Genomic DNA, 24132 nt, shown 5'->3' with positions numbered 1-24132 from the left:
TGCCCACTGACATCAGAAGAAGAATGCAAATGGCAGTGAGCCCAGGAAGAGGTGCTCAGTGTCCACAGCCCTCAGGGCAATGCCAACAGCACCTACAAGGGGACGCCTTACCCCGCTAGAATGGGTGACTCCAAAAACAGTGAGGGTGGATGCGGTGGGGCCTGCGTTCCTTGCAAGGTGGAGAGGAGGAGATGGAGAGTTGATAGAGTGTAGGCGCTGTGCTTGTGTCATCCTCTTTCCATTTTCCTGGCGGAGGTGTCTCTTTGTTTTCTGGCTTTACCTGCTTCCTTCCTCTCCCTTTCTCTGGTTTACCCTCCCATCGTTCATTTCCAACCATCCCAAGGTTTTCTCTGCTTCACGACGTCCTTGCTCCGAGCCCCCAGCCCAGTGGAGAAACCAGGAGCCCTGGACCGCGAGCGGCGGGGTCGGGGAGGCGTCAACGGGAAGACCCTGTTGGACCCTGGGCACTCAGGACCTAGTGCGCCCCGGGCGCCCTCCCGCAGCAGCCCCAGGGCAAGGAGGATGCGGGTCCTCGCGGCGGCCACACTGTCGGATCCCCAGGGATCCGAGCGGGACGGGGACGTCTCCACACTGAGCCGGTGGCAAAGTCCCCGCGAGGACATAGGAGGAACCTCGTGCTCTTCACCCCACCCGGGCTCGCATTTCCTGTGTCCTGCCACGGTTCCTTGCCGCGACTGGCGAGTCCTCCCAGGCCGTTTTGTTCGGAGGCTGTGGACTCGGAGGCCTGGGAGCATCGACTGGCAGCGTGGCACCCACTCCGCAGTCTCCACCGGGCAGGACCCGGGTCCGGAGCTCGGGCGGAGCGAGCGTCCTGGGAGGAGCGCGCAGAACCCGGAGAGGACGCAGAAGGATGGAAATTGAAACCCTATGTGCGAACTTTCCCCGAAAGTCATCTGTGGTTGAAATAAAAAATCACCTATAATACCCCCCCTGTGACAACACCGTTGCCTAAATATCTAGAAAAAGTGTCTCATCTCTGTAGCAGACCCGCACGCCGCTACCCGGGTTCTGCATCCCCGGACCCTTGGGGCCCCAAACAGATCAGGCGAGCCCACCTTGTGACCGTCGCTGGGATTCCCGGCCCCACTCTTCGGTACTACTTCGCCTCCACATTTTCACGTGTTTCAGAATCGAAACCATGAAAAGTCATGTGTGAAAAGCTCCCCAGCCCCTGCCTGCGTCCACTCTCATTGGCCACATGCCTGGGAGGAAGGTTTTTTTGATTCTTCTCATCTTTCCAGGGAGTGTTTATACCATTTCAAACGCATATACATACATATTCTTAATGCAGACTTGGATAGTTTTGACTCTATGAACCCTGTCACCCTGTCCCTCAGGAAGCCTGTAACAGTTTCCCCTCCTTCTACAGTGGATGTTTCACCCTCCTCTGTCCAAGCTGGGTCTTCACAATCACAGACAAGAGTGTCGCCAGCACTGCCATCCCGTGACATGAGATGCTTTAAAGGTGCATTAGTTTGCACAGCAATTCTGTGTCTGGAAATCTGTTCTACACAATTGAATTGAAATTCATACAAACAGTTTCTGCAGCATTTCGTGTCTGTAAAAGTAACTGACTGGAGACCATCTGGATCTTCAGACACAGACTCTGGTTACTTTTTTCTATGTAATGTCTTGCAAAGATAAAAAGGAAAAGAATCTGTATGTGAGGGTATTGGAAGATCTTCAACGTGTGCTATGTTGAGATAGAATCTGCGTTCAATAGAGTGCCTATGGGCTTATATTTGTTTTAAAAACCAGAATTGATACATAATCACATCTCTATTGTTAGTAAGGAAAACAGTGTTTCTATAACTTATTGCTAGTCTGTTTATCCGTTTTAGGAAAAATCAATATACTCGAAAAGCCATGGTGGCAGGAATTAGTAATCACTGGCCCAGATTCTACACTGCCCTACAGATGATCCTAACTGAGGTTGCCAGAGGAGCAGGATGGTGTGCAGTCGCATTTCAGAGAGGAACCTAAAGTCAGACTGGACCAGGGGTTTGTCCTGACCTCTGCCTCTTCACCCAACCCCTACCTGGTCAGGGAGTGACCCTGAAGGGGCTGGGAAAATACTGGGAGGGCAGTGAAGATGGGGAGCTAATGGTGGGAGCATGGTGAACATGCAGAGCTCAGACCCCACACCATCTGGGGAGGAGCTGGGTGTGATGCTGGGAGCACTGGAAAGGCAGGGAGCCTGGACACAGCACTCACTGCTCCTCCCATCTGGGACAGGATTGGGGTGGGTGATGAGAAAGTTTCCCGAGTAACACAGTTCCTAATCCTGGCAGAATGACTCGCCCCAGTTGCACTATAGCCAAGACTCACTTAGCCCCCAGACCAGTCTAACACAGGGCATGGTAAATTCAGTAGTGAATACTACTGAGGCATCTGCCAAGGGCATAGGAAACAGTAACTAGAGGATGGCTCCGCTAGTGGCTCAGACTACCTCGCCCCACACTCTCCGATACTGAGTGGGGAGAAAGCCTTGAGCCCAGGAGGTTGAAGATTCAGTGAATTATGATCGTGCCACTGCACTCCAGACTGGTGACAGAGCATGACTCTGTCACACACATGCTCACACACATAAATTGTGTGAGCAGTTGTCACACAGGGAGATCCAGATGCGCTCACTGTGGATCCAGGTCTCAGGGAGCAGGAGGGTGTTCTGTATTGCGGGGAGATGGGGGACACACGTGGGAGGGGGTATTTGTGTCCAGCTTTGAAGGGTGGCTGGCCCTTTGCCTGGGGGGAACAGGCCAGCAGAATGCGCTGACAGTGGGGAACCACCAGGAACTTTCTCTACAACCTGCTCTACTGAGCCGCCTGTGCCATCCCTGGACCTGGGCCAGGGAAGCTGCTGAACTGGGAGCTCAGGGTCCACCTCTCTGAGCAGCTTTCTAAATCAGCAAGTGTGTCACAGGTTGAGATTTTAGGGACGAGGTCCTCAATGCTGTCCTCGATTTCAATGAGTAGACTCTTTTGACCAATCTGCATTGGGCAGAGCAGGAGCAAGACATAAATATTTAAGAAATTTTTTAAGCTGTTTAATTTTGGTGAAAACATAGAAGATAAAATTTACCATCTTGACCTATTATTTAGTGTACAATATGTTGTTTTAAACCTCTGAAACCTTGCCTGCTGTTCCTGTAATAAAACCTAGCCCGGGCCAGGCGCTGTGGTTCACGCCTGTAATCCCAGCACTTTAGGAGGCCCAGGCGGGTGGATCACCTGAAGTCAGGAATTTGAGACCAGCTTGGCCAACACGGTGAAATCGCATGTCTACCAAAAATACAAACAATTCGCCGGGCGGGCGTGGCGGAGGGCACCTGTAATCCCAGCTACTCCGGAAGCTGAGGCCAGAGAATCCCTTGAACCCTGGAGGCGGCGGTTGCGATGAGCCAAGATCACGCCACTGCATTCCAGCCTGGTCAACAAGAGCGAAACTCTGTCTCTAAATAAACAAGTAATAAAACCTAGCCCAGACTGTAACCACGTCCACTGGGAACTGAGGAAGTAGTGGAGGGAACGCGATCAGGCCCGTGGCTGCGCCCAGAGCGGGGTGATTCAGGGACACCGGGGCGCCAGCGGAGGAAGGGAGAGTGTCGCGGGCCCAGTCGGGGACAGGGAGACGCCGCCGCTGCTGAGTAGTCCTCTGCAAGTTTCTTCACCTTCAAAAAAATGCTGTGATGATTAAATGAGTCTGTTGTGGAAGGAACCATGTCCTCGCAGGGGCCGGGGCAACACCCAAACTCCAACCCGAAGGCTAGGGCAAAGGGGAGGGACGCCGGCAGGGCAGCCAACCATATTTCTAGCCGCTGTGACGACGGCGGGAAACATGGAACGCGCCGCCTTAAGCCGCCTTAAGCCGGCTTTGCACTCTTGACAGGATTCATCTTCCAGGCTCCCCTTCCATCAAGTCTCTCATCCCCAGCGCTCTGGGTCCCCAATGGCAGCGGCCGCCACTATCAAGATCCTTCTGTGCCTCCTGCTTTTGCTCCTGCCGTCACTCTGGTCCCGGGCTGGGCGAGCTGGTGAGTTCGTGGATGGAGCCTAAGCCAGGCGGGGGCCAAACCTGAGGGGCTGTGAACTGCAGCGGTTTTCAGAGTAGGGGAGGCTTCGGGAAGGACGGGGGAGATCTCCCCGAACTGCGCCCCCGTTCAGTTCCGGTCGGCGGCTCCTCCCTGCCGGGTCCACTCCCCGAGGCTGCTTCTTGCCAGGGGACAAGCAAAAAGGAGCGGGTAGGAAAGGAGGCTGACAGGAGGGTGGAGGGGCCAGAGGGCTGCAGAGAGCGAGGTCGGGCGGGGATCCCTGGTGCAGCCTGGCAGTCCCACCCGCCCTCGGGAAGGAAAAGTCAGAGCCCCTGGAACCCGAGCTGGGGACAGGACAGGGGTGAAGGCGGTTCCACAGGGACGCGATCACAGACACACCCACCAGCCACAGGCCTGCTCTTCTCTCACCCACTCAAACCCTCCAGCACCCCCAGGGCTCCTTGCCCTTGAATTTTCCCCTGCACTTTTCTTGCAGACATTCACCTGCACCCAGGGGCTCAGCAGACACCCCCCACCCCTCCCCTCACCATCCACTGCCACCACCCAGGTCACATCCTCTTACTTCCCACCTCAGCCCAGCTGGTCACCCCAGCTGGTCTCCCCATCCATGAAGGGGCCCTCACCACCTCCTACACCACGTGGCACCTTCTGCCTCTTGGCTGAGGACACACCCCAGCAAACACACCCCAAACTCCCCTCGGAACCTGTGCAGAGGGCATGGGAAGCACCATTCCCTCCATAATGACCCTGGGAACTCTGGTGATTAGAGGCGCCCCATTCTGCCCTTGGGGCCCAGACCCGCCTGTTCTTCCTAATGAAGCCTGTTCTTCCTACTGGGGAGCCAGCCTGGTAGAGAATAGTCACTGTGTAGATAGGGGCCAGCAAAGCCTTTTTAGAAAGGGAGGAAGGATGCCCTGTGATCTTTGCAGGCCTTGGGTTCTGCTCTCTGTGTCCAGTCCTGTCCCTTTGTAGGGCAGCAGCAGGAAATGGCAACCTGCAAATGAGGGGGGACGAGATTCAGACCCTGTCCTAGGTTGCTGATCCCAGATGAGGGGATTACAGTGTCCCATCCCTTAGAGTGTCATCTCCAAGTAATGTCTCGGGTGTCAGTTGGAGAGTAGAAGGTGGTCCTACCTTGTCTGTGGCTTCTGGGTGGTGTGGATGTGATGGGAGTGGGGGTGCCATAGTTGGGAGCTTATTTTTCCCTCCTTTGCTGCTGAGTGGCATCTATGGTCTACAGGGGCCATCAGGGACCCTCCCTAAAGCCTCAGGTATGAGCTGAGGGTGAGGGGGTACAGCCACGTGGTGTCCTGCAGATCGTGGCCAACTGCTTGTGCAGCTTCTTGGTTCTCTGTGGCCCTGCTCCTGCCCATCCCAGGAGACCCACGTGTGTCTTCTCACTGCCAGGCCTATCTTCCTAATGACCTAGAGGGTGAGGAGTCTATCCATAATGGGCAGCTCTGAGGCTGGATGGTCACTGCCCTCGCATTGCCGAAGGCCCCATCTTTGCCAAGGCACAGTACTCTACAGGAGCCACTGTTTAATGTTGAGATTTCCTTGCTGTGAGTGGCATTGCCTTGCCTCTGAACATTCACATGGAATCTTTGTTGTGATTCTCCAATTAGATATTGCAACCACATGTACCTCTAGGATCTTAGGGGGCCTTGGGTCATCGGGCACTTAAGGCACGTCCAGCCTCGCTCATCATTCATGGATTGTCTATGGCTGCTTTTGAACTACAACAGCAGAGTTGAGTAGTTACAATGGAGAATATATTCCCTGCACACCTTTGCATATTTATAAAATTGCCTTTCACAGAAAACTTTAGTGGCCAAAATATCTTTGTAGAAGGCCACAAGGACCCATTGTACTTGCTGCGGGGTTAAAGGGTCCTTCCTCAGTGGAAACTGGTGTCTTCTTCTAGTCATGGGTTCATGGTCTGAGAAGTGGCTTTATTCTGCAAATTGGACAAACTATCCTTGTTTTTGAAGGACTGGCTACTTTCAGCCTCCTGGTCATCCATCATTTGTTTTATCTCTGTTTCTTGTAATTATTTAAATCCAGCAGTATCCAGGTTGAGTTTCTAGCTCTTTTAGATTTTGGACCTCTTTGTTCTATGAGTCATGGGCATAGCTTTGTATGACTGAGGTTCCCAGCTGGCATTGTGACTTCTCTAATCATTTCCATCATTGCACCCTCCTTGCTCCTGACAGTTGACAGCCTCCAGCTGGAATCTGTAATTTCAGAATTTTTCATCCCATTACTACTGGGAGCCCATTTCAGGAAGAGCATCTCCTACCCCCAACCCTGGCCTTCAGCAATAGGCATCCCTGAGCTTCATCCCATTCTGGTGTCTTCTCATGGGGTCTTCTTTATATGCTGGGTAAACAGGAGTCCTCCAGGTTTCCCATGAGCACAGTGGATGGACATTGTTCTGGATTTTCACACTCAGACCCCTCTGGCATGGGCACTTCTCTGAGCCCGTGATCCCTCCCTCTGCTACCTGCCTTAGACTTTCAGATTTTCCCTTTCTTGCTGCGTGGACCATCCCTTTGTCCAGGGTTTCAGGAAGGCATCCTCATAGCAGATGTGCACCATCACTGGGGACTTTGCCAACATGTTAAATCCTGTGACCATGATAATCAATTCTTCTTTATCCAATGGGGTCCCATCCTCACTCTATTGCACCATGTACCAGCACCCTCAGGGGCATCCCTCACACCCTCTCCCACCTCCCACAGTCAACGCAGGCTGCTGCTGAAGATCCTCTGGCATCCAGGCCCTTCCTCCTCTAGCAGCCCTGGCACCTCTCTAGCAAGGTCGTATGTTGACTGATGTGGACAGAGGGGCAGTGGGACATGTCTGGGGACATGTGGTTTCTCAGCAGGCAGAGACCTCCTCCTCTTCCTCCTCCATCTCCTCCTTGTCCTCATGCAAGGGGCGAGCACTTGCCTTAGTATTGTGGACACCACAGTTCTGGAGGGGGCACTCCTTCCTGGGCCAGCCCAGCCTGCAAAAAGCATCCTCTTATTGTCACAGTGTGAAGGAGGGCTAACTAGGGGTCTCTTTCTCCCCACCCACCCCTCACCTGCCTTTCTCCACAGACCTTCACTCTCTTTGCTATGAAATCACCATCATCCCTAAATTTAGACCTGGACCACGGTGGTGTGCGATTCAAGGCCAGGTGGATAAAAAGACTTTTCTTCACTATGACTGTGGCAACAAGACAGTCACATCCATCAGTCCCCTGGGGAAGAAACTAAGTGTCACAAAGGCCTGGAAAGCACAGAACCCAGTACTGAGAGAGGTGGTGGACGTGCTCACAGAGCAACTGCTTGACATTCAGCTGGAGAATTACACACCCAGGGGTAAGTTTCAGATGGCCCAGGACAGGAGGGAGCAGATACAGGGGTAGGTTAGAGGCATTTATAGTTTTCACGTAAAAATACAAATGGGGGCTGGGCGCGGTGGCTCATGACTACAATCCCAGCACTTTGGGAGGCTGAGGTGGGCCAATCACAAGGTCAGGAATTTGAGACCAGCCTGACAAACATGGTGAAACCCTGTCGCTACTAAAAATGCAAAAGTTAGCTGGGCATAGTGGTGCACACCTGTAATCCCAGCCACTTGGGAGGCTGAGGCAGGAGGATCTTTTGAACCCATGAAGCAGAGGCTGCAGTGAGCTGAGGTTGTGCCACTGCACTCCAGCCTGGGCAACAGAGTGAGACTTTGTCTCAAAAAAAAAAATACAAATGGAAGGTCATCTAACCCCTTAAGAGGTCTAGAGGCAAGGCCAAGAAGTGGCAGAGAGAGTAAGGCCGGGAAATTGTAAGCAGAGCAGGATGGGGGCTCAACATGTGTCAAGACCAGAGCTGATCTCTCTCTGATGGGGGCAGAACCCCTCACCTTGCAGGCCCGAGTGTCTTGTGAGCAGAAAGCCGAAGGACACAGCAGTGGATCTTGGCAGTTCGGTTTCGATGGACAGGTCTTCCTCCTCTTTGACTCAGAGAACAGAATGTGGACAACGGTTCATCCTGGAGCCAGAAAGATGAAAGAAAAGTGGGAGAATGACAAGGATGTGACCATGTCCTTCCATTACATCTCAATGGGAGACTGCACAAGATGGCTTGGGGACTTCTTGATGGACATGGACAGCACCCTGGAGCCAAGTGCAGGAGGTAACAGCAGAAAGAAACGGGGATCTGGAATGAGATCAGAAATGGTGATCTCGAGAAACTAGTTCTTGAGTTCAGCTTCAGTCATCCCAGTATACACGTTTATGTTAAAATGACCCCCTCATGGGGCGCTCCTCCTGGGGATGCTGGCGTGCCTGTGCTCTCCTGTCCTCCTCTCCCTTCTCCCTCCTGACTCCTGTTCTTCATTGCACTTGCTTCTGTTCCCCGCACTGTGGATTTCTCATCAACCTTGAAACTGCAGGTGTCACTGTGTTTTCAGACCTTTCTCCTTAGTGTTTCCTCTTTTTATAATCACTTTTCCTTTCCTTTCCCTAGTCTGGTTCTGAAAATCCATCAAAACCACCTCCAACGCCAGCCCAGAGACCCTCCCCTCCCCAACTCTGGAGCATCACCTCCTTTTCCACCACAGCAGGAGGGTGGGCTGTGCTGTCACCTTGCTTCCCTCAGCAGCTGTGTGAGCTCCCTGAGGACAGGGGACACCCCCTCTCCCTTCCCAACCCAGGACCTGTCACACCAGCTGCCCCACGCCAGCGGGGAGGGGACAAAACTTCTGCCTTCCAGGATGACCTAGGGTGGCAGGAACTGAGGAGGTGTCTCCTGAGATTTGGGGCCTGGACAAGGGTTGTCACTTTTGTGTTTCCATTTCAGCATCACTCACCATGTCCTCAGGCACAACCCAACTCAGGGCCACGGCCACCACCCTCATCCTTTGCTGCCTCCTCATCATCCTCTGCTGCTTCATCCTAGCTGGCATCTGAGGAGAGTCCTTTAGAGTGACAGGTACTGTGGGCAGAAATGCAAGTTGAACAAGGAGCAGGTGGGTGAGGAGGCAGGACGGGAAAAGAGAATTCCCAGAGTCCCACCCCTCCCTGTGACTGGGACCTTCTCAGCCTGACATGAGACAGGTGAATGAGACCTTGTGTCACCTGTTGGCAATGACCTGGGCAGCTCATTCCTGATTACTGATGGATTCTCACCTTCAGAGTCCAGAGGGAAAAGGAGGGGCCTATACCAAGGCTCAGGGTCTGTTGAGCTTGAAAAGATTTAACAAGTTCGGGCATGATTCAGAGCAGGTTCCTATTCAGGAAGGGTGTGTGGCCTGCAGGCAGCAGGAATTCAGATATGGGCAGTCCTCTTAATTGAGTTAGGTGCTTCATGGTAGCTTTACATGAGGTGTGACAAGGGAAGGGGGATTCCATCTCTGAGGCTAAGAGAGAGATCTGGGTGTAATCCCAGGAGCAGCGGCCTGGGAGAGCCTTGGTACACCTAATGAAAAAAGTGGGAGTACAGGGCTGCCTTCCTACAGAAAGTGGCTTGGGTTCCAGGAATTAAGGTGGAAGATAAAGAGTAGAGGCTGCTCAAGAGAAGGATATTTAAAAAGTCAGTTACATGGACCCGTGGGGTTTGAGTCTGGGCCCTGAGGCAGCTCCCCTGCCATCACCCTCCTGCACACCCCAGATCTGGAGCCCGCTGATAGCCCTGCCAGGAGCAGAGTGGATTCAGGGGAAGGGGGGTCTGAGGTGCTGCTGGGGTTCCATGGGCACCACTGGGCTGCACCAGGAATGGATAAGGTGGAACAGGGACAGATACCTTCAGAGCTATGGGTGCTGCTCCCAGTGTGAGGAAAGGCTCAAGAAGAAGGGGAAAGAAGGATGTTTGCCTGCAGGCCGACCCAAGGCCAAGGGCACAGGAATACAGAACCCTGTCTTTGGATGTCTGCCCCACTCCTTGCCATGTTTTAGGCCCTCTCATCAGATCATAGAGAGGGCCTTGAGTGAGGGCGCGGACCCATCACTACCAGCTTCAGACCTGTGGGCCCCTCCACTCCATGCCCTGGTCAGGTGCAGGGCCTGGACTGACTCTGTGATGTGACAAAGGAGGAAAGAGGTTGGTCCAAGCTGCAGTCGCCAGGGTTGGGCCTCAAGGGAAAAATAGGTCCCTTAGTGCAGGGGGCTCTGATACATGGAGTGACTAGGGAAAGATTACCCTGGAAAAGTGATCCGGGTTCTCTGCCTATTAAACCAACATTTGTGTCCCTTCTGAAGGTTAAAGATGATACCAGCCGGGCGCGGTGGCTCAAGCCTGTAATCCCAGCACTTTGGGAGGCCGAGACGGGTGGATCACGAGGTCAGGAGATCAAGACCATCCTGGCCAACACGGTGAAACCCCGTCTCTACTAAAAAATACAAAAAAACTAGCCGGGCGAGGTGGCGGGCGCCTGTAGTCCCAGCTACTCGGGAGGCTGAGGCAGGAGAATGGCCTGAACCCGGGAGGCAGAGCTTGCAGTGAGCTGAGATCCCGCCACTGCACTCCAGCCTGGGCGACAGAGCGAGACTCCGTCTCAAAAAAACAAAAAACAAAAAACAAAAAAAAAAGATGATACCAAAAAGCCCCTGTGAGCAGGGTCTCGATCAAACTCATCCTTCTGGCTGGCGACTTGCCCACCACCTACTGTGTATGTCCAGAGGCCTCTAGCAGCTCATGATGACACCATGGACCCAACAGCTCATTCACTGCCTTGATTCTTTTTGCCAACAAATTTACCAGGAGTTATTCCTAACATATTATGCAATTTTCTCTTGGTGCTACCTGATGGAATTTTTGCACTTAACGTTCTGGCTGACTAAACAAGATATGTCAGCATTTTCTTTCTTCTGTTTTTGTTTGGAAAATCAAGTACTTCTTTGAAAGACGATCTCTTTCTTGCAAATGATATTGTCAGGAAAACAATCATGTTAGACTTCAGACCTCCAGGGATTCTTTCCATACCCTGAAAGAGAATTGTTTAATTATTTAATAACAAAAAATGTATATTAATGATTGTATCCTTTAGTAATTTATTGCTCTGTACTGTTATTTAAATAAAAAGTTATATTTCCCTAAAAGCTACCGAGTTTAGAATTTTGTTGTATTACTCAGTAGAGAATTAATGTTATTTCATTTTTCCTCCATGATCTGGAGTAATAAATAAGTGATTCTACCAGATTTTGTATGGAAAAAGAGAATCTACAAAACATGGGTGAAAAAAATCAGATACAACACAAATACATGGGAAAATATTTCATGCTGATGGGTTGGAGAATCAATATAGTTAAAATGGCCATACTTCTAAAAGCAATTTATAGATGCAACACTATCTCTATCCATACCAATGTCATTTTTCACAGAATTAGAAAAATCTAATCTAAAAGTTATTTGGAATTAAGAAAGAGCCCAAATAGCCAAAATAATGATAAGCAAAAGGAACAAAGCCAGAGGCATGACTTCAAACTATAATATAAGGCTGCGGTGATCAAAACAGAATGGTACTGGTACAAAAATAGACACTTAGATCAGTGGAACAGAACAGAGCTCAGAAAGAAACCTTCACACCTTCTAACCTTCAACAAAATCAGCAAAAACAGGCAATGGGGAAAGAGTCCTAATTCAACAAATGGTGCTGGGATAACTGGCTAGCCATGTGCAGAAGAATGAAACTGAACCTCTACGTTTCACCATATATGCAAAATAACTCGACATTAAAGATTTAAATGTAAGCCCTAAAACTATAAAAATCCTGGAAGATAAGCTAGGAAGTGCCACTTTGGACATAGTACCTGACAAAGATATCATGAAGAAGACACCAAAAGCATTTGCAACAACAACAAAAAAAAAAATTCACAAATGGGACCTCATTAAACTGAAGAGTTTCTCCACAGTAAAAAAAAAAAAAAAAAAAAAAAAAAATTAGCAACACAGTAAACAGCCTAAAGGATGGGAGAAATATCCGCAATCTGTGTGTCTGACAAAGCTCTAATATCCAGAATCTACACGGAACTTAACTAGCAAGAACAAAATCCCAAGTAAAGAATGTGAACAGACACTTTTCAAAAGAAGACTTGCAAGTGGCCAGCAAACATGAACAAATGCTCTTTGGGAAGCCGCGGTGGGTAGATCATGAGGTCAGGAGTTTGAGAGCAGCCTGACCAACATGGTGAAACTCCATCTCTACTAAAAATACAAAAATTAGCCAGGCATGATGGCGCACACCTGTAACTTGTAATGGTGCATAGTCTGATGTTGAAACTATAAAATACCTTAGACTGATACTTTCTAGTGTTTTCCAGCAGATGGCAGTGCTCATCTTACAAATAGTTCAGTAAGCCCAGAAGGTTTGCTCACAGCCAGTTTGTGCCCTGAGCTCCTTGGCACACATCTTGGGATCCACAGCCAAGGGCTACAGAGAAGACAAAAGAGACATTGGCATCATGGTGGAAGAGGAATCCATAAAGAGTTCATTTTTGAGGATTGGGGCAGTTCCTTCTGCCCTGCAGATCAAGATGCCTTGAGGGCAAAGAGCAGAGGGGTGCTCTCTGGTGGCCCAGCAGTTCTGCCCCAGGGAGAATTCTCTTCTGCTACAGTGAAAACCAACAGGACGCTGCTTCATCCCGGGGGGACTAGGAAGATAGGTCAGAGTGAAGAGCTGTCTGAGTGTTTCAGATCACACAGTGACTGCCTGCTTGAGGGCTTCAGAACTCCTTCATGAATTGGGAGACAGCTGGCGAGGCGAAAGGTGCGTGGGCAGGATGGGCCCAACATGACAACTCTCAAGATGATACGCGTGTTTCTCCTGTGTGTTTCTGTGTGTCTTTGTTTGTGTCCATGTATGTGCATGGCTGTGTCTGTATTTCTGCATGCATTTGTGTGTGTGTGTGTGTGTGTTTGTGTGAGTGTGTGTGCCTGCGTGGTGTGAGTGTGTGTGAGAGACTGTCCCTGCATGTCTCTGTGTGTGTGCGTGTGTGTGTGTGATAACATGCCTGTATGAATGGTGAATGGGTTTTCTGGTTGAGTTGCTGTGGAGGGAGACAGGGACTCTAGGGGGCTTCCTGCCCACCCCTCCTTCCCTGAAGCCAGTAGCACAAATAGCACAATAAAAGGTAGTTTAATTTCATTTCATGCAAATGTAAAACTTTTGTGCTTCAAAAAGGACTCCATTTAGAAGGTTAAAAAAAAAACCTTCCAGAATGAGAGAAAATAATTGAAAATCATGTATCTGGTAAGGGATTGTTATTCTGAATATATAAAGAACTCTTGCAACTCAATATTATAAAGTGAAGTAAGCCAATTTAAATATATGCAAGGAATTTGAATAGACATTTCTCCAGTGTGAGACAGGTAAACTACACGGTGGTCTCAAAAGAACAGAAAATTCTAGGCAGCAGTTTCAGGTGACAAGCAAAAGGAATCTGTTGAAATATCTGCAGCGGCTGTGGGCTGATAAGATGCTGAAAAACAGCGTGTGGACCAAGCTAAGAATGAGTGGACCCAACATGCCCCTGGATTTGACCCAGATTTCGCGTAGGACCTCATTACATGCTGATTAACATACTAGTCAGCTCCCTAGCAGTTCTGAGAATACTCATATTTGGTATAAAAATTCGAGGCACCAGAGTTCTGAGAAAACCTGTCCTTCCAGGAATTTTCATGAATATTCCACCCGTTGATTGAGGAAACCCAGAAAGGTGGCAGCCCCAAGCCCCCTTGCCCCGCCTCTCTCTTGAGTTCCCCTGCACTCCCTTTACTTGAGTATTTACTTTTCCTTTTACAATAAATCTCCATCCTTTCTCTATTTTCCTACTGGTCTTCGAATTCACTTCCCCATGCGCTGCCAAGAGCCCCGCACCGGCTGGGGTCGCAGTCCCACCAGCGTTTGGGGACCTCCCCTTGCCCACTGGCATTAGAAGAATGCAAATGGCAGTGAACCCAGGAAAAGGTGCTCAGTATCCACAGCCCTCAGGGAAATGCCAACCGCACCCACAAGGGGACGCCTCACCCCGCTGGAATGGGTGACCCCAAACACAGTAAGGCTGGAGGGGGTGGGGCCTGCGTTCCTTACAAGGCAGAGAGCAGGAGAAGGAGTTGGTGGAGTGTGGGGCTATGCGTGTGTCATCCTCTTCCCATTTTCCTGGTGGAGGTTTCTCTTTATTCTCTGGCCCTACCTGCTTCCTTCCTCTCCCTTTCTCTGGTTCTCCCTCCCATCCTTCATTTCCAACCAACCCAAGGTTTTCTCTGCCCCACGACATCCATGCTCCGGGCCCCAAGCCCAGCTTATAAACCAGGAGCCCTGGACTGCGAGCGGCGGGATCCAGGAGGCGACAACTTGACGCCCCTTCCGGACCCTGGACATTCAGGACCTAGTAGCAGCCCCAGGGCAAGGAGGATGGGGGTCCTCGCGGGGCTCACACTGTCGGAGCCCCACGGATTCGAGCGGAACGGTGAGGTCTACACACTGAGCCGGTAATGTATATTTTCATTAGTCAATTCCACTCTTAAGGGTACAATTCTCCTGAGTTTTTAACATTTTCCTAGGGTGCCATCCTATATGTTAAATCCAAAATTCATGATTTCTTCTCAAAGGCAGTGTTACCATAATTCACACCATTTAGATATATTATTTAAAAACATAAAGTCCCGGCGAGGATGAAGCAGGAACCTCGTGCTCCTCTCCCCACCAGGCCCCGCATTTCCTTGATTCTTCTGACACGGGAACCGCGGGTCCGTTGTCGCGACCAGCGAGTCATCCCAGGTCTTCGAAAGGCCGTTTTTTTCCGGACACTGTGGACCCGGAGGCCCGGGGGTATCGACCGGCAGCGGGGCACCCACTCCGGGGTCTCCACAGGGCGGGACCTGGGTCCGGAGCTCCCGCGAAGCAGACGCCCTGGGCGGAGCTCGCAGAAGCCAGAGAGGACGCGGAGGGGTGGAAACTGAAACTCCCAGGAGCGGAACTTTCCCCCAAAGTCGTCTGTGGTTGAAATCAGCAATCGCCTATAATATCCCCCCTGTGACAACACCGTTTGATAGCTATCTAGAACCAGTGCCTCCTCACTGAGGCAGCCCCGCGCGCCTCTGCTCGTGTTCCGCGTCCCAGGACCCTCGGGGCCCACAACAGATCAGGCGAGCCCATCCGGTGACCCTCCCTGGGCCTCCTGGCCCCACTCTTTCTTACTTCACCTACATATTTTCACCTGTTTCAGGATCGAAACCATGAAAAGTCATGTGTGAAAGGCTCCCCCGCCCCTGTTTGGGTCCACTCTCGTTGGCCACAGCCTGGAATAAGACAATATTGGATTATTTGAATCTTTCCAGGGAGTCTTTATGCCATTTCAAATGCATATGTATAGATATTCTTAATTCAGACTTGGATATTTTTTACTCTTGATGAAACCTGTCACCCTGTCCTTCAGTTTCCCCTCCCTTTATAGTGGTTGTTTCACCCTCCTCTGCCCAAGCTGGGTCTTCACAATCACAGACAAGAGTGTCGCCAACATTGCCATCCCGTGACATGAGACGCTTTAAAAGTGCATTAATTTGCACAGCAATTCTGTGTCTGGAAATTTATTCTACACAATTAAATTGAGATTCATGGAAACACAGTTTCTGCAGCATTTCCTTTCTGTAAAAGTAACTGACTGGAGACCATCTGGATCTTCACACACAGACACTGGTTACATTTGTTGTGATGCAGTCATTCTGTGTAATGTCCTGCAGAGATAAAAAGGAAAACAATCTATATGTGTGGGTATTGGAAGATCTTGAACATGTGTTATTTTGAGATAGAATCTGCTTTCAGTAGAGTGCCTATGGGCTTATATTTGTTTTAAAAACCATCATTGATACATGTACACATCTCTATTGTTAGTAAGGAAAACAGTATTTCCATAACTTGTTGCCAGTCTGTTTGTCCATTTTAGGAAAAATCAATGTAGCTGAAAAGCCATGGTTGCAGGAACTGGACATCACCCGCCAAGATTCTACACAGTCCTACACATCCTCCCAGCTGAAGATGCCAGAGGAAGAGGATATGGAATGCAGTCACGTTTCAGAGAGGAACCTAAAGTCAAACTGGACCAGGTGTCTTGTCTTGATCTCTGCCTCTTCACCCAACCCCCACCTGGTCAGGCAGTGACCCTGGAGGGCCTGGGATGATGCTTGGTGGGCAGTGAAGATGGGAAGCCAATTTTGGGAGTATGGTGAACATGGAGAGTCGGGACCCCATAGCAACTGGGGAGGAGCTGGTGTGATGCTGGGAGCACTGGGAAGGCAGGGAGCCTAGGCACAGCACTCACTGCTTCTCCCATCTGGGACAGGATTTGGGTCGGTGATGAGAAAAGTTTCCTGAGTAGCAGAGTTCCCAAGCCTGGCAGAATGACTCACCCTGGTTGCCACTATGCCCAGCCCATCCTACACTTTATATTCTGTCAACAGCAATTTTTAAAACACTGTATCCAGAAGGTAGAAAAAGATAACCAATCACATAGGGAGGTAAGATAGCAACAAGAAGAACCAGCTGAAATGTGCAACAGAGACAGAAAATACATGGAACCTCTAGATCAGCACTCTGATAGAAATAAAATGCAAGCCACAAGTGTGAGCCACACAGGGAATTTTAAATATTCTAGTGAACACATTGAAAAAATTAAAAGAAACAGGTAAAATATGTTTTTACAACATTTTTCTCAATATGCTTTAACTAAATTTTTTAACCAAAATTATTATTTCAACATGTCATCAATGGAAAAATGAATAATGAGACATTTGACATTTTTATACTAAACCTTTGAAATTTGGTGTGCACCGTATACTGACAGTACTTCTCAGTTTAAACTAGTTGTTAAGGCTAGCTCTCAATAGCCTCACGTAGCTAGTGACTGCTGGGTTAGACTTTGCAGCTTTAGATTTTAGAATTATCTTGCCGGGTGCGGTGGCTCACCCCTGTAATCCCAGCACTTTGGGAGCCCCAGGTGGGTGGATGGCCTGAGGTCGGGAGTTTGAGACCGTCCTAACCAACATGGTGAAACCCCTTCTGTACTAAAAATATGAAAATTAGCTGGGTCTGGTGGTTCACGCCTATAGTCCCAGTTACTCAGGAGGCTGAGGCACGAGAATCGATTGAACCCAGGGAATGGAAGTTGCAGTGAGCCAAGATCATGCCACTGCATTTCAGTCCTGGCCATCGGGTGAGACTCTGTTTGAAAAAAGAAAAAAAAAAAAAAAAAAAAAAAAAAAAAAAAAAGGGGGAAGAAAGAAAGAAAGAAAGAAAAAACAACAAAAAATTAGAATTATCAGGGAGGGATTTAAAAATAACTATGCTTACTATGTTTCAATGGCTTTTAAAAAAATGAAAAAAAAAAAAAAAACCATTGAGCAAAAAATTTTCCAGGTTTTCTTACTCTGTTGTTGCTATGGCCTGTGGGGCCTGCCAGTTAGAGCTAAACAGTCAGTTTTGCTGTTTCTAGGCAGGAAAATGCTCGCATCATAAGTAAATGTCTAGGCATCCCAGGAGGTGACTGTGGTAATGTATATTTTCATTAGTCAATTCCACTCTTAAAGGTACAATTCTCCTGAGTTTTTAACATTTTCCTAGGGTGCCATTCTATATGTTAAATCCAAAATTCATGATTTCTTCTCAAAGGCAGTGTTACCATAATTCACACCATTTAGATATATTATTTAAAAAGTGTTTAAATCTATTCAACATTGTTCATTAAGCTTGTTAAAATTATAAAAATATCTTGTCATGTCTGATTAACTCAACTGAATTCAGTTTATAAACAGTACTGCTGTTCTACAATGTGCTATTTATTGTTTAAGTCTAGAATTCATTAGTGTTTCCAATAACTGAAAGGGATGGAGTATTTTACTAAGATTTCTGTCATAATTATAATAAATTTAAGACTGTGGGCCAATTTTATGAAATCTATGAAATATAGAAATGATAGGAAGTAAATGAATTTAACATAGTTCTAGCATTCATTTTGTTTAAAAGCCAATGTTCGGTGAAAACGTTGTTGTTTTTCTCTTCTGAAAACCTGAAGCAAGTAATGCTAGAAACGTGATTTTCTACAGAATTGACAGGTTGGTAAGATGATATATGACTGAAGTAATATCATTCATCTGTTTAATGTTTATAACCTGGGAACATGCCTTATAATATGAGCAAATGCCTACATGTTTCAATATACTCCTAAATATAAGAGACTTTAAGCTCCTATGTTCACAAAGAAGTATTGTCTGTAAATTACATCTCAATAAGTTTAATATTTATAAAATAGGAGGAGAGAAGACTAGCACTAGTCGAATAAGAGAAAAACAGTAAGCTTGTCTGATCTACAAGTGCATCTGTGAACGGGTAGGTTAAAGTAGAAACTATTCTCTACCTCCTTGAGACTGTGATTAACAGCCTGGAATGGTACAAATTCACTGGATGAAGACAGGAAATAAGCTAAGGCTTCTGGCTCCCTTTCCCAAATTACCCCAGGGAAACAATGGAAGGAAGAAGGAAACACTTGGCAAACAGACTACACAACAGCAACCCTGGTTGCAAGATAACAACGGAGTATTATTTCTAAAATATGAAGGAAAAGAACTTGAGCCTAGAATTTTATATCCAGTCAAATTCTCATTTAAATAGGAAGGCATCTTTTCTGTTGCAGTGATAACAAATTGCCACATACTTACCTGCTTAAATCAGTACATCTTTATTATTTCACAGTCCTCTAGGTCACAAGCCTGAGAGGGCTTGATTGGTTTCTCTCCTCCCAGTCCTCAAGGTCAAAATCAAGGTATCCACCCGCTGGGCTCTGATTGGGAGATTCTGGGACACATCTGCTTCCAAGTGCATTCAGGTTGCTGGCAGAATCCAGTCCTTGGACCTGTGGGACTGAGGTCCCAGCTTCCCTGCTGGCTGTGTGGCCGGCCACTTCTAACTCTAGAGGCCCCTCTGCAGTCTTGCTCACGGCCCCCACAGCTCACAGCCAGCAACAGTGCATGGAATCCTTCTCATGCTTAGAATCTCTCTGACATCGGACGCATCTGTCTTGGCTCCAGCCTGAGAAAATTCTCTGCTTTTTAGAGCTCATGTGATGGCACTGGGCCCACTCAGAGAATCCAGGAAAATCTCTCTATTTATGACTGTGCAGAGCCTAGACTCACAGTACCTAGACTAGCGGTGCCTAGACTAGTAGCTGGTTTCTCTAGGTCCTCAGCCCTTATTCTCTCCATCCCCTTCTTCCTGGCCCCCTTTCCTTTCCCATTTCCATTCCCACTTTCATACACATTCCTTCTTTGCTTAAAATACTGGATTTTCCTGCTGCTGGTACGCTCCAGGCTCAAACAAACAGGCTAAGACAGCAGCTAGTTGTCCTATTATCAGTGTTTTCTAGAACATATCATTCTAGAAAAGGTACAGGAAACTTGAGGGGGCAGTTGCTGAATCCTGCCCATCATGTATCAGAATTATTCAAAACAGAAAACCTGAAGAATATTTGCCTCCTGAAGATCCAAGTTGGAAATAGTCTAGAGGAAGGTACCTCAATAGCAAGAGAAACACAGGAGATGCCAAAAGAGAACCGAGGAGGATGAGTGACCAAAGAATCTGTTCCAGATTACTGTTATCTCACAACAAGGGAAATGTGAAGTTAGGATCACAGAAACAAGGAAGTGTAGCTAAGAGTAACCGAGAATTACAGCTAGGAAAGATATCAGGAAAATGGGGCTGGAGGTGGCATGGGAAAGGAATAGGAAAATGTGCTGATACTTCTAAAATTAGGAATAAAATGAAACCGTTAATACCAATAAATGTGATACATATTGGTATGAGTCATAGGTTAAGGGTGGCCACCCTGAGAAGAAAACTAGAATATATAGCTTTTAACCAACCCAAGAAAACCTCAGTATACTAAATGGAGCACAGGTATGGAGGGGGAAATACCAGCAATAAAAAACACAATAAATACACGTGGACCGGGCACAGTGGCTCATGCCTGTAATCCCTGCACTTTGGGAGGCCGAGGTGGGAGGATCGCTTGAGCTCGGGAGTTCAAGTCCAGCCTGAGCAATATAGGCAGACCCCATCTCTACAAACAAATATAGAAAACTAGCCCAGTGGGTGGCGCATGCTTGTAGTCCTGGCTACTTGGAGGCTGAGGCAGTAAGATGGCCTGAGCCCAGGAGTTAGAGGCTGCAGCTAGCTATGACCACGCCGCTGTACTACAGCCTGGACAACAGAGGAAGACCCCGTATCTTAAAATAAACAAACAAAAAAGATGGCATAGCTAAATCCTAAACAGTAATAATTACAATAAAGGTGAATTACTAAACTCATCACATAAATCACTGAAACTCCCAGGCTGGATTTTAAAATATCAAATAATATACACTATTTTCAAAAGACAATGTTAAATGTAAAGTTTAAAAATCATAGGTGCTGTATCTCTCAAGAAAGGCTACTTTGTTTGTTGGTTGGTTTTAGCCACTACAATATGCTTTATTGTTCTTGGAAAGGGCTCAGGATTTGGTTTAAATCAGGCTGCACACTTTTCATCAGTCTCACATCTCTCTCCCCATGCCAAGCTGGCTCCAGCTGGCAATGCCGCATTAAATCCCAGGGAGACCTTCAGAAACTTCCAGAAGCCCCCCCTCCTCCTGACCCCCTGCACCCCTACAGTCCAAGACTTCCTATGTTGGCCCAGGACCCCTGCTTAGGGTCCAGCCTGGAACTCACTGACCCGACCCACTTTGGACCAGCCTGGTAGCAGGAATAGAGCTGGAGGCAGACACCCAACTCTGCACCAGCAACTGTGCCACTGGGGACTGGAGCCCAGGGTGTGACATGCCTGGAGGAAGCAGAGGGCCCCTGCATGAGTCACCCCAGCCCTCAAGGCTGTCACAGCTCCAGTGGCCCTGCCCTGCCCACTTGCAACTCCAGGCCATGGATCTGGAAATGCTTGGATTCTTGCTCCCTCTCAGACCCCAACCCTTCTTTTCTCCTTCTCTTTCCTCCTGGCCCCCTTATCTTTTCCCATTTCCATTTCCACTTTCAGACTCGTTCCTTCTTTGTTTAAAACACAGATTTTCGGCTGGGCACTGTGGCTCATGCCTGTAATCCCAGCACTTTGGAAGTCCAAGGCGAGTGGATCACGAGGTCAGGAGTTCAAGACCAGCCTGGCCAATATAGTGAAACCCTGTCTCTACTAAAAATACAAAAAAATTAGCTAGGTGTGTTGGCAGGCACCTGTAATCCTAGCTACTTGGGAGGCTGAGGCAGGAGAATCGCTTGAACCTGGGAAGTGGAGAGTATAGCAACTTGACATTGTGCAACTGTACACCAGCCCCTGCAACAGTGTGAGACTCCATCTCAAAAAAAACAAAACAAAACAAACAAACAAAAAAAGGCAAGATTCTTTTGGCCCTGGTGCACTCTAGGCTCAATCAAACCAGATGAAGACAGCAGTTTGCTGTCCATCATCACACTATGTTTTCTAGAAGATTCTATCCTGATGAAGCACCCCCAGACTGGTTGAAAACCAAAGTTACTCTTCCTTGGAAAATCTTTGTGGACACCTAGGTGGGCATTCAAATTTCCATGTTGTGGCCAGTTGCAGTGGCTGTAATGCAGTGGCCTAGAATCCCAGCACTTTGGGAGGCCGAGGCAGGTGGATCACCTGAGGCCAGGAGTTCGAGACTAGCCTGGCCAACATGGTGAGACCTTGTCTCTACTAAAATTGCAAAAATTAGTTGGGCACAATGGCAGATGCCTGTAATCCCAGCTACTCGGAAGGCTGAGTCAAAAGAATCGCTTCAACCTGGGAGGCAGTAGTTGCACTGAACTGAGATCATCCCACTGCACTCCAGCCTGGGCGACAGAGCGAGACTCTGTCTCAAAAAAAAAAAAAAAAAAAAAAGGCAAAAAAGTATTACCAACTTGTGTCAATCATGAGATCTCCAACCTCGATGCTGCCACCTTCAGGCCCCTGGGGGGCTCAAACTCCCCTCTGCACCTGTGCTATTCCTCTGAGCCCCATTCACTCCCACAAATGTCTCATTCATTCACTGGTTCACTCAGCCTCCAACCACCCTTAAATCATGTCAGGCTCACCAGGTGGTGGAGAGAAAAATCATCCTCTGTGGGTCTGAAAAACACGCCTGAGTCCTGATGGTGGGTCTTGCTTTCATTTCCACCCCCTCACAGCACCCCCAGGGCCATGAAGAGGCCACGGCCTGGGCTCAGAGCTCCCGCTCTCCTCAGGGTGTGCCTGGCATTTGCTGACTTCAGGGAGGGCAACAGGGCTCACAACTGAAATAGGAGACCTGCCCTGGGTGCTTAGCATGTGCAAGGACAAGGTTCCTTGTAGAATCTGCTCATTTCATCTGTGTTTGTAGCATTTGTCATTTTTCCACATGTGGACATTCATGCCCAGAAAGCTGAAGAATCTTGCACAGGAATATTCAGCCACAGTATCAGCTGACTTCCACGTCTGAATGCAAGATCTCTAGATCACAGCCATTACAGTCACTTTTGAGCCACTTCTATCCCCATCATGGGCAGACCTGAGTCTGGTGGCCAGATGCCTGCAGCAGGGGTGAGGCACCAGGGCCCAGGTGTGCAGAGAGGCCCCTCCTCCTGTCATCTGGCTGTCCTGCTTGGGGCTCTCCTGCCAGCCTCCTCCTGCTTTCGTCCTGTTCCCTCAGTCACTGACCCAGCCTCAGGGGTGGGGCTGCCAGGGCCTTCCCAGTGGCCTCCTCCCAGGAGTAACCTGAGCTCCTGCCCTCAGCCCTGTACATGGGAGGCTCTTCTCACACACAGATCCCTGGACCCACCAAGCTATGCCCCTCCCAAATCTGAGAACTGCCCACCCCCCTGTGTCTGTTGTCCTCCAGACTACCCTTCACATGGCCCCTCCCGGACAGAGGCTCTAGTGCTTCAGGCCAGAACCTTTTGGCTCCTGTGTCCCTGCTCAATCACAGAGATGGCTGCCATCTGATGTCCCTGTCCTGAAGCATAGACAGGTCCTGGACTTGGTCCAGGCCTCCTCCCCTTTCCCACATCCTCAGGACCCTGGGGACTGATGGTCACCAGGTGAAGGTCTCCCCACATGAAGACTGTGCGAGTGGGAGGTCTGTGCCTATTCTTCTCATTCAATAGTGGAACCGGCTGAGTGGCTGGGGACAGAGTGGGACTCAGGGGCTCTGCCCAGTCTTCACCCCAGGCTAAGCCCTCCCTTGAGGCCAAGGGCCACTGGGCTCCCCACCTCCCTCTGGCTTCTGCCCACAGATCTAGATGGTTTCATGATGACTGAGACAAGGATGCACTCGGGTTGCCCCTTTGAGGATGGCTGCAGTGACCATCCAGAGACTGAGCCGAGGTGCGGATGCAGCCATGGATTTGAGTGTGGTTGGACCGAGAAGGTGTGTGGCAAAGTGAGCCCCACGCATGCGTAGACCCCTCCCTCGGCTTCTGCTCTCCATGGAAACACAATTGATCACATGATGATTGATCACTGTAGGCCTCCAGGGCTTTCTTTTTTTTTCTTTTTTTTTTTTTCCCAGAATTCATGAAGGGATATAGAATATACTCAAAGACCTCATGCTTTTAGTGGAGAGGCAAAGAAGGTCCGCTCCGGACTGGGGAAGCGGCTGCGCCCTGAACGGAGAGGGGCGGGGACTCCGCGACATCGGCAGAGGGAGGGCGGGTGTCGCTGGCGCAGGCGGTGACGGGGAGACACCGCCGCCACTGAGTATGCCTGTGCAAGTTTCTTCACCTTCCTGTGCGTGTTTACATTGTGGTAATGATACATGCTGTGTTGAAAACTTAGGTGATGGGGCCATGGAAGGAATCGCGTCCTGGCCCGCTCGGGGCCTGTGCAAGCCGCCACCAAGCCGCGGGGGCGGGTTGGAGGGGAAAGTTTCGTCAGCCAGGCCGCTGCCAGATGACAGCGTGACGGGGTGGAGCATCCCTAACAAGGGCAGGCTAGGATCCCGCCCAGTGGATCCCAGCCCGCCCCGGGGCGGGGTGCCGCGAAGAGGGGCGGGGCTAGGCAGCCTCT

General features: G+C 49.2%; 1 protein-coding gene across 2 annotated transcripts; it reads left to right on the top strand.

Moving 5' to 3' along the window:
- The first annotated feature begins 3400 nt into the window (after positions 1-3400).
- Positions 3401-10426, top strand: LOC101017701 (UL16-binding protein 2). 2 transcript variants are annotated; one of them, XM_009205894.4, is made up of 5 exons: positions 3401-4055; positions 7178-7441; positions 7970-8251; positions 8918-9049; positions 10315-10348. In XM_009205894.4, the coding sequence occupies exons 1-4, from the start codon at positions 3971-3973 to the stop codon at positions 9025-9027; spliced, it is 741 nt and encodes a 246-aa protein (XP_009204158.1). In that variant the 5' UTR covers positions 3401-3970; the 3' UTR covers positions 9028-9049; positions 10315-10348. The 2 variants fall into 2 exon arrangements, with proteins under 2 accessions (XP_009204158.1, XP_021793427.1); XM_021937735.2 differs by having other exon boundaries at positions 3402-4055; positions 8918-10426.
- The last annotated feature ends 13706 nt before the right edge of the window (positions 10427-24132 follow it).

Source organism: Papio anubis, chromosome 6 (assembly GCF_008728515.1).
Source record: "Papio anubis isolate 15944 chromosome 6, Panubis1.0, whole genome shotgun sequence".
Taxonomy (NCBI): Eukaryota; Metazoa; Chordata; class Mammalia; order Primates; family Cercopithecidae; genus Papio; species Papio anubis.
This window is presented reverse-complemented; position numbering and strand designations above follow the sequence as displayed.

Excerpts from the sequence above, each read along its gene's own strand:
- LOC101017701 (XM_021937735.2), top strand. The coding sequence starts at position 3,971 with ATGGCAGCGGCCGCCACTATCAAGATCCTTCTGTGCCTCCTGCTTTTG. Across the intron at positions 4,056-7,177 it reads GTCCCGGGCTGGGCGAGCTG|ACCTTCACTCTCTTTGCTAT; the intron begins GTGAGTTCGTGG and ends CTTTCTCCACAG. Across the intron at positions 8,252-8,917 it reads CCTGGAGCCAAGTGCAGGAG|CATCACTCACCATGTCCTCA; the intron begins GTAACAGCAGAA and ends TTTCCATTTCAG.